Raw genomic sequence first — 10,888 nt, 5'->3', positions numbered from 1 at the left:
AAGGGACTAAGCCGAAAAGAAAATGAATGAATTGACCGAATTAGCAACGCAGTGGCGCAGTAGGTAGTGCTTTAACCTCACAGCAAGAAGGTCGCTTGTTCAAGCCTCGGCTCAGTTGGCGTTTCTGTGTGGAGTTTGCATGTTCTCCCTGCATTCGCGAGGGTTTCCTCCAGGTGCTCCGGTTTCCCCCACAGTCCAAAGACATGTGGTACAGGTGAATTGGATTGGCTAAATTGTCCGTAGTGTATGAGTGTATGTGTGAATGAGTGTGTGTGTGTGTGGATGTTTCCCAGAGATGGGTTGCAGCTGGAAGGGCATCCGCTGGGTAAAATCCGCTGTGGCGACCCCGGATTAATAAAGGGATTAAGCCAAAAAGAAAATTAATGAATGAAATGACCGAATTATTTTGTTTTTGTTCTAAATGTAAATCCAACTAGTCAGTGTGGACCAGCAATCTGATTTTAATTTTAGTTTCTTTTTTCAGAATATCAGCTGAACAATCAAACTCAGGTTTTGAACAACATGAGGGTGAGTAAATCTATCCATGTCCCTTTCAGTGTATCTTCAGAGTTCATATCATTCAAAATATTGACATTTAAATTATTTCTGTACTTTTGGCTTTATGTGAGAATAAAGGCTCAATTTAATACAATATAATACCTATAATTATATTAGTCTTACATTTTTAAAGAAGTTGCCATATTATTAAAGAAACATTTTCGAAATTCTGATCAAGAAAACCTCTTTGCAACTGTGACATCCTTTGGTTCTGTTCTGTTCTATTCATTTCACAGATGCTTTGTAACTATGACCGTACTCTTTAAAAATTACCAGACCATTACTTTAGGGTCAAATGCACTTTACAGGTTGTCTAAGTGAGGACATTAATGGGCCAACAATGCATTTAACGCTTCTAGCTGAGATATATGATCAGGCTCTTTACACATACACACACACACGGTTTTATTTTCATAGCCAAGATGGATAAGTGACACGCTAACTGTTAGTAACAAGGAAAGGAATTTATTTTCATTATTTGCCCAGGTCAACATGTGGTAATTGTATCAACGTTTTTAAAGAGGGTCTTCCTTATAAAATGACAAAGGAAATGGCTGCAGCAACTCATTCAGAAACATTTGCTTAAGATATGAAAAAGAAAGCAGATGGTAAAACAAACACAAAGCAGTGAAAGTAACAGAGAACCGGTTAACAGCTGTTTCCATTAAATCAGCAAGAAAGGCTCAACTGGTAGAGTCGGGCCATTCTGGCAACAAACTGATATCGCAGTGTGCAATCTCTGTGCCTTTGAGAGCTTCTTGAAAAAAGAGATCCTGATGAATATGTTTTTGCCAATGAGGCTTGCTTGTGTGTAATCATTTGTGACAGTGGTGGAGACGTGAAGACTGAGACTTCTTGAGCGCAGAGAGTGCTGTGTGTATTTTTCCCCAAAAAGAAACAGAACACTCAGCATTCCTATTCTAGAGTTATGACCTATTGTCATTGTGGGCACTAGTACCATACAGTTTCAATAGGAAAATTAGTTATTGTGTTATATAAAGTATTTGTCTTTTGTTTCATTTGTTATTTTTAGTGCTTTATTAAAGATGTTAAAAAGATAACGCATTTAAAAAAACATTATTAAAGTTTTTGCAGACATAGAAAAACAAGGAACAACCAGACAAACCCATCATGAAACAATAATCTATGCAAAATTTTAAATAAAGCATGAAACAAGGGGAAATGGCAACATACAAGACATATACAGTGCATCCGGAAAGTATTCATAGCGCTTCACTTTTTCCAAATATTTTATCTTACAACCTTATTCCAAAATGGATTAAATTCATTTATTTCCTCAAAATTCTACACACAATACCCTATAATGACAATGTGAAAAAGATTTTGTGAAATTGTTGCAAATTTATTACAAATAAAAAACCTGAAATCACATGTACACAAGTGTTCACAGCCTTTGCTCAATGCTTTGCTCATGCACCTTTGGCAGCAATTACAGCCTCAAGTGTTTTTGAATATGATGCCACAAGCTTGGCATGCCTATCTTTGGGAATTTTTGCCCATTCCTCTTTGCAGTAGCTCTCAAGCTCTATCAGGTTGAATTGGAATCAACGGTGAACAGCCATTTTCAGATCTCTCCAGAGATGTTAAATAGGATTTAGGTCTGGGTTCTGGCTGGACCACTTAATGACATTCACCGAGTTGTTGTCAAGCCACTCCATTGATATGCCACTGCATTCATCTTTTCCTCTATCCTGACTAGTCTTCCTGTTCCTGCTGCTGTAAAACATCCTCACAGCATGATGCTGCCACCACCTTGCTTCACTGTAGGGATTGTATTAGCCTGGTGATGAGCGGTGCCTGGTTTTCTCCAAACATAACGCATGGCATACATTTCAAAGAGTTCAATTTTAGTCTCATCAGACCAGAGAATTTTATTTCTTATGGTCTGAGAGTCCTTCAGATGCCTTTTGGTCAATTCCAGGCAGGAGTATCTTCCGTCTGGCCACTCTACCAAATAGGCCTTATTGGTTTTCTCTAACCTTCCCCAGATTTGTGCCTCAAGACAGTCCTGTCTCGGAGGTCTACAGATTCCTTTGTCTTCATGCTTGGTTTGTGCTTTGACATGCACTGTCAACCCTGGGAGAGTGTATAGACAGGTGTATGCCTTTTCAAATCATGTCCAATCAACTGAATTTACCACAGGTGAACTCCTATTAAGCTGCTGAAACATCTAAAGAATGATCAGTGGAAACAGAATGCACCTGAGCTCAATTTAGAGCTTCACAGCAAAGGCTGTCAATACTTATGTACATGTGATTTTTCAGATTTGTTTTTTTTATAAATTTGCAACAATTTCAAAACTTTTTTTCACATTGTCATTATCGTGTGTAGAAAATAATTGAATTTAATCTATTTTGGAATAAGGCTGTAGTGTAAAAAAAATGTGGAAAAAGTGAAGCGCTATGAATACTTTCTGGATGCACTGAACGACCTACAAAGACACAGCAATGGGTGTAACGAGAGAGAGAAAAAAAACTTACAAATCTAAAGAAATTAAACAACATGATTAGACTTTATGGTGTTTTAGAAAAAAGACACTTCCCAGAAGTGGTATATCTAATTCTTTCCAAATGTAAAGTGGAGGTGAGTCCAACAAGCCAGTCAGAAAAAAAGAGGCCTAACATGTTTCTTACAGAAACAAAGGATAACTTTTTTATTAGCTATGATCATGCCATACTGTACAGGTAACCAGTTAAGAGTCTCCAGAAAATCTGACCAGCCAAATATTGCTATCATTGAGTCTGAGAGTAAAACACAATCATAAACTTTAGAAAATAACTGAAATATTTTAAACCAAAAAATCTGAATTTGTACACCGAACTAAAAAGATGTGCTAAGGGACCCTCAGCAGCTTTACACTTGTCGCATGTGGGGGAAACCGAAGGATAGAATTTGCTTAGCTTTGTATTAGAGTAGTGAAGTCTGTGTAATACTTTGTACTGAATAAGGTTGTGTCTAGAATTTATAGAACATGAAGAAAAAGATAAAAGGCATTGATCCCAATTAGCCTGAGAGATTAAAATTCCAATCGAATTTCAAATGAAGAGAAGCAAGTCATTTAAAGCTGTTTTTAAAAGCATTAACAAATAAAGAGGTTAGGCCCCAAGATAAAGCATTTCATTAATTAAAAAATGATGCATCAACTGGTAAACTGAAGTTTTTCCTCTGTATTAGTATTATATACACAACTTAAGGTGAAGAAGGGCAGTGAGACATTTTGGCTTACTTCATTTCTGGCCTGTGTCCAATATTGACATTATTCAGACTGAATTAAAACAGCATGCATGCACAAAAACAGCTAGGGATTTTCTAAACCCCAAATTATACAAATAATTACACCAAACTCTGATCTAGGTCTTTCCACTGAAAGTCCTCTTTTAGTTTCCCCCCCGAATTGCAAAGCCTGGGCTACTTTTCAGGAAATAATGATAAACAGGTCTGACAGCTTGGCAAGAAGGGACAACCGACTCCTCAGAGAGATTCTGAATACATTTCACAGCAGTCCTCTCTATAAGAAAAGGAAATGCCAACATCTTGCAGTAATAGTCTCACCAGATTGAACAATTTTGTCCTTTGTGAGCAGTGAAGCCCTGAGCCCTGGAGTTGCTCCGAGTCGTCCGTGTGAGTGAAAATACACTGGGCTCATGTTGTGTTTTCTCACCGAGTTAACAGAGTTAAATCTGAGTTTAATCAGACCACATCGCAAAACTGCAGAACTTTCTCATTACCGTTAATCTAATGGTACGCTATTGAATCACTGCTTTACTTTACAAAAACATATTTATTAGAAAGCAGCATCAGAAATGGATGTGCTGTATTACAGTTCTGCTGTGGAATGTCAGAGAATTTGCATGAGACTGTTTGCTCCTTTCCTCCCAAATGGGCCATCTAATCTCTCTAATTGGGAAAGGGAGAAAATGTTGAAAGATGGGGGTGGGGTGGAGGGCATTTTTGGCCAGCTGCCCAAGCTTTGTGGTTTGAGCGCAGCAGTGTGATAGGGTCAATGTAGCATGGATGACACAGTCCACTCTGTTCTCCAAAACTGTCCGCTCTCTTTCTGTAAATCTGGGCCAGGCGATGATTGTGATCAATCACTGACAGATAGAAAGCACTCACATTTTCCATAAAAGTGTAGTGTACACGAAATCTGTGCTTTTTTTTTCATGGATTTAGGTTATGTAACATCATATGTGACTTCTCAAACATGGCCAAGCCAAAGTTTTTTTTTTTTTGTATAAAGCTGTGAAAGACACAATGAGGCAAAGATTTGGGATGAGAACAAAAGGAAAAGAATAGCTGTGTGTTGTAACAGCTGCTATTTTGCTCCATCAGCAGTCAAACCGACGAGAAGGGCTTTTCACTTTGCACTTCACATGGAGTGATTGTTGTTCTAAGCAATGCTTTTGTCTTTCAGTAAGAAAGATTTTACTCTTGTAACTAAAACCTATTAGTGTAAACGGAGCCTGAGAAGCAGGGTTAGCACCTTGTTTTATCACTGGGGTATGAAATGCAGCTCCAGAGCAGGGCTAACCTCACTTTGCTGTGTCAAACATGTGCAGTGTGAAACAATGGTGTTTGAAAGTTATCATGCTTAACAACTGACAGCATATCACATCTCAGATTCTTTTGCATTAGACTGTTATGAAAACACCTTGTGTTATAGAGAACCAGTCGACAAAAGCAATGGGACATGCAGCAATTTGAGAGAAGAGAATGTTTTATTCTCAGCTGTATAGTTTGTATATTTTACTGAGGAAAAATCAGGCAGCAATATATATTGATTGGATGCACAAGCGTTGAACATTTTTGTAAAATGGTTGTGAGATGCATTCATTCAGTCAATTATATTTACCTGAGGTTTACAGTTTTGTACGGTGCATCCCCTCCCACCCCCCATAACGATCTAAAGGACATCAAAAAAAGATGTATGGGGAGTCAGCCCTTTAATAGTTAGAAATAGCTTTCTTCAAAATTAGCTTTCTTAAATATTATACATTTGAAGCACCCCCCGGTTCATACCATTGTAACGCATTGAATCGTGCCTATAAATGGTAGGAAAAATATCATTCAACAGTCTGAAACTGGGAGCATTACGGTGGCGTAGCGGGTTGGACGATCACCTCACAGCAAGAAGGTCACTGGTTCGAGCCTTACCTGGGTCCGTTGGCATTTCTGTGTGGAGTTTGCATGTTCTCCCCGTGCTCATGTAGGTTTCCTCTGGGTGCTCCGGTTTCTCCACAAAGTTCAAAGACATGTGCTATAGGGGAATTGGGTAAGCTAAACTGTTTGTCGTGTATGTGTGTGAATGAGAGTTTATGGGTGTATCCAACACAATCTCTCGGCAATTTGTAACTTTTTGATTTATGGGCTAATTCGTATGAATTTGTACGATCTAATTTGTACAGTTTAGTATGATTTGCTCATCCCCCAGTGACGGTTGGGTTTAGGGGTGGGGTTAGGTGCCACGCCTCCTTTTTAAAATCGTACAATTAGCCACTAAACTGACAAAATGTAAAATACTTACTTTTTCTCGTGAGATCAGACTGGTGTGTCCCATTGATGGGTTGCAGCTTGAAGGGCATCCACTGTTCTGCGTAAAACATATGCTGGATAAGTTGGCAGTTCATTCTGCTGTAGCAACCCCTGATAAACAAAGGGACTAAAAAAACTAAGCCGAAAAGAAAATGAATGAATGAATGAGTCTGAAACTGCCTGTTCTAGAGCACCGATAAACATCTTAAGTATTCTCAGAACAGGTTTCTGGTAAAATAGGTGTTTATATCTGCATGTAGCCTAAAAAAATACACAGAATTTGTATAGTGTGACCTTCAGTAACCTCTAAAATAGTCACTAAATATCCCTCAAAACAATGAAAATGTATACATTTTAGATGTAATTTAAATACATTCATAAATTATATTCACTGAAGCATGTATTACTAAACTACTACTGAAAAAGTTGACACCCCCCTCCTGATTGTTAATGTATAATTCGCACACTGATTATTCATCAAAATCATTATTATTAAAACATCTTTGAAATCCTTTTGTTTAAATGACAAATCCACCTTTTTTAATCCTTCATAGAAAAATAAAACATCTGTCTTCCAAACGGACGTTAAATTTTGTGATATGGAAAGTCATAAATCAGAGTAAAATTAAACTGTATGAAACACAAAGACTTGTTAGTGAAGTCAGTACAATTTGTTTTGGAATTCAACCATTAGTGAATTATGGGTTTTAATTTCTTAAAGAATGGGTATTTAAAACAAATGCAACCTAATAATTTTCCAAAAAATAGAGAGGCAAATCCAATTATTATTATCTGAGATTGCAAAGTAGACTAAAATTCATTGTTGTAATCAACCAAAATTTTAAAAAGCTAATTTGATTAAATCATAAATAAACAGATTGCGCTTAAACAGAAATATTTTTCTAGCTTATAAAAAGTTGTCTAGTCATTTTGACAGGCTGAGGTCTGTAATATGAATAATTGGCAACAAGTTAAAACAAAAGTCTAACAGTCACTTCTGAACATAACTTTGATAGCCAAAAATTCTGTCTCGGAGTAGACGGGGCCGCATTCTCGACCTTTATCGAACTCTGACCGCCACCCTCCAGATGACGTCAGAAATCACAACAACTAATGGGACCAATAGTGTGCTGCGTGCAGATCTCGGGGGTCTGTGCGACTGCATAGACGCAGCAAGAGTTGGCTAGTCGGAGTGAGTTCAACTTTTCCCACTTCTGTGATTTGAGTTAGACGCGCAGTGCGAAATCGCTTTTGAGATGTGTTGATGTCAATTATAGGCTAAACTCTTTGTTTATTACTGGATTACTGCAAACTGTCTCAATGCGCAACAAGATACCCTGCACGTTTTTCCCTCGCGGCAGTGAGTATATGTGATTTATTTCAAGCAGTTGGAGTTTTGTCCACTGAGGGATTTCTGTGCGTGGAGAAGGAAGAATCAAATATGAGCACCTTTACTAGTGTAAACTGGTTAAAAACTCGCGACCAGGAGGGGGTATGGAACAAGGGGAGCTGTTTGTGACATTTTCTGTCGAGAAACGTGGATTACGGACCACCAAATGGAAACCTTTGATCCAGAAAGTTAACTTTTAAGCTGTTGCATGCGGGCACATGAAGGAATGGCAAACTCTGGCAACTCAGTCACTCCCTGCCTGTGGATATTGTTTTTGTACATCGGCATTGTGTTCTTTAATGCTTTATCCACCGCGTCTCCGACACACAGCCAGCGTTTGATATGCTGGCAGGCTATCATGAAGTGCCAAGGAGAGCCTGATTGTCATTACGCGTATACTCAGTATGTTCACGCGTGCGATCCGGTGATAAAGGGCAACAAGAAGGTATGTCCCAGCCACTGCATTTCTTCCATCATTCAGCTCAACCTAACAGTGAACGGCCCTGCACTGGAAGACTGCGAATGCGCCTCGGACACTGTGTGTATGATGACCAAGCGAGCCATCGAGCCATGCATGCCCAGAACCAGCCACATGGGCTGCACCGAAGCCCGTAAACAGTGCGAGAAGGACCCCGAGTGCAAGACTGCCATGCTGGACTATCTGTACCACTGCAGGAAACTCTTCGGAGGAAACCGCTGCTCGGACGACTGCCGGACGCTAATCGCCAACATGCGCTCCAACCCCAAAGCACAGCTCCTTGACACCTGCGTGTGCGACGGTAATGAAAGGACCACATGCGAGTATGTCAAATTCAGCATGAAAAACTTATGCTTTGGCGACGGTTATGGCGGGAGTGGCTTTTCAGATACCGAGGATGATTTGGAGGAAGACTACGAGATGGATTATGAGGACGAAGCGAGCGATGCCCGGGAGTTACGAACACAAACGAGATTGATTGTGTTGTCCACCATTTTGACCTTTTTTCTTGTGTTGTATTAAGATACTGTTTTCATAATTCAGTGGATAGCTGGCCCCTGAAAGTTGTTCCCATCACAAATAATCGCCTAAATTTTAAGTTAAAATGAAGTGTTTTTTTAATATCTCATACTTGACTCAATGCAACTTTTCAATGCTCTGACGTTTCTTCTCAGAAAAAAAGCGAGTTTTTACAGTTGTAAACTCCCAGTTGTGCTATTTATTTGATTTGTATTATTTTCATTTAGGACTCTTAATTTACATTTGTCACTTTAGCCTACAGAAGTTAGTCTTGTGAGAAATAAACCCAGAATTATGAGAACACAAACTTACAATTGTGAGAAATATATATGCAGTTCAGAAGGGAAAATGTTTAGATTAATTTAGTCAAAAATTGTCAAGAAAATTGATATTGTGAAAAGTAAGAATTCTGAGATGTTAACTCAAAATTGCAGTAACTGAGTGAAAAAAGTTCTTCCCATGTTTACTGGGTTTCCTCCGGGTGCTCCAGTTTCCCTCACAGTCCAAAGACATGCGCTATAGGTAAATTGGGGTAACTAATTTGGCCTTAGTGTATGGGTTTGTGTGTGAATGCGAGAGTGTATGGGTGTTTCCCAGTACTGGGTTGTGGTCAGTACTGGGTTACACGGGTCATATGCTGGAATAGTAGGCGAATCATTCTTTTTTTTTTTGCATAGGTATCTGCGTATTTATCCTGGATGGAAATAAATGGTAATTTGGTTACAGCTAAAGTACACGTGTACTTTCCATGATCTGTATTGGATACAAGTAGCTTTTTAGCCTACTTATCACTTCATTGTAGGTTTAAGGTAACTCAAACCATTTGAGGAAAACATTTGCAACAAACCATTTAAGTTCAAAAACTAATCCTAATGGGTACTGTGAACTTTAATCCATTTGAGTAAATGAAGCAATTTGAGGACGGTAAAACCCAATAAATGAAGAGAACTCAAACCGAGTACTGTAAAACCTAATAAGTTAATGCAACTCAAACCACTTGAGGAAACCGATTGCTACAAACCATTTGAGTAAAAAAGAAACGAATCTGTATGAGTACTGTGAACTTTCTCCATTTAAGTTGAAGTAATGAGGTATTTAATTAACTCATTATCTTTAACACTGAGTTCAAAACTCTTTTCAAATGAGTAGAATTAATTTTCAGTAAATTGAGTTAACTACACATTTCATTTGATAAAGTAGACGGTTGAGTTTTACACTGTGTGAAAAACAAGTAAAGTGACAGAAAAGAAGCACCCTGGAAGTGATCGAATAGTCTGATTAAGTATTTGACCCAATTTGCAGCCATTCATTAAGTGATATTTTTCATTGAGCAGAAAGTCTTGTCTTGAGTTTTTACTGTTGTACGGTAACTTTTCTTTACATTTGCTTTTGATTAATGTACAGGTACACTAGAGAGATGGGCAACTGTAAAATAAGAACAAGTGGTCAAGCCAGAATCACATAGCTAAAGGTCTTTTCAAAACCTATTTGAGGTACACCGAATGAAAATACTCGAGTTGTCTTTGATGTAAAGAAAATATGCTCTACGATATATTAAGTTATTTTGAACTATATGTTTGAAACCGTTAATCAAAGAGATGAAAATACTGGAAGTTTATTTTTGTATAAAAGATTGTTTAATGTAAATTGTAGGTAACAACATATTGTAAATGTGTATAGTGATTCTGTATCATAATTGTGTAAATAATGTTGATAATGCAGTGTAAACCTCATCATGCTTATAAAGATTGCCTTCAAATTATTTCAAAGATCAAATTACTTTTTTGCATGGTTATTTCATACACAAAAAGTGGCCATACATTTTTAATAAAATAGCTGAAATAATTGTACACATGAAGAGTTTAGATGCCAAAACCTCTAAATGCCATCTAAATTTTTCCTCTAAAATGAGCTTTTTTTATCAGGCTCCTGTGTGTATGTTCAGTAATATCACTTTTGTGGCAAAGAATAAGTCCTTTTCCTGGTATTTAAAGTGAAAATCTCAGCATGAACAAAGGAGGTTGAGAAATTTTTTTATTTTATTATTAAAAATTTCAGACGGGACTTTGAGGTTTTTTTTTTTTTTTTTTTACATCTAAACTCTTCATATATTTATCTTGCAGACCTTTTTTCTCAAATAAATAAAATTTTACCCTACACTTGAAAGCAGATTTATGAAATGTTAACATACTGTTTAGTATATATGCTAAACGTGTAAATGTATAATATATACAGTGGAAGTCATAATTATTAGCCCCCCTGTTTATTCCCCCCCCCCCCACTTTTTGTTAAACGGAGAGATTTTTTTCAACACATTTATAAGCATAATAGTTTTAATAACTCATTTCTAATAACTGATTTATTTTATCTTTGTCATGATGACAGTGATA

The 10,888-nt window shown here is 37.6% G+C and overlaps 1 protein-coding gene across 1 annotated transcript; it reads left to right on the top strand.

Annotated features, from left to right (window-relative positions):
- Positions 1 to 7,261: 7,261 nt before the first annotated feature.
- gas1b (growth arrest-specific 1b) lies at positions 7,262 to 10,555 on the top strand. The gene has a single exon (XM_056458001.1). The coding sequence runs from the start codon at positions 7,710 to 7,712 to the stop codon at positions 8,499 to 8,501; it is 792 nt and encodes a 263-aa protein (XP_056313976.1). The 5' UTR covers positions 7,262 to 7,709; the 3' UTR covers positions 8,502 to 10,555.
- The last annotated feature ends 333 nt before the right edge of the window (positions 10,556 to 10,888 follow it).

The sequence above is a fragment of the Danio aesculapii genome, chromosome 5 (genome assembly GCF_903798145.1).
Source record: "Danio aesculapii chromosome 5, fDanAes4.1, whole genome shotgun sequence".
Classification (NCBI taxonomy): Eukaryota; Metazoa; Chordata; class Actinopteri; order Cypriniformes; family Danionidae; genus Danio; species Danio aesculapii.
This window is presented reverse-complemented; position numbering and strand designations above follow the sequence as displayed.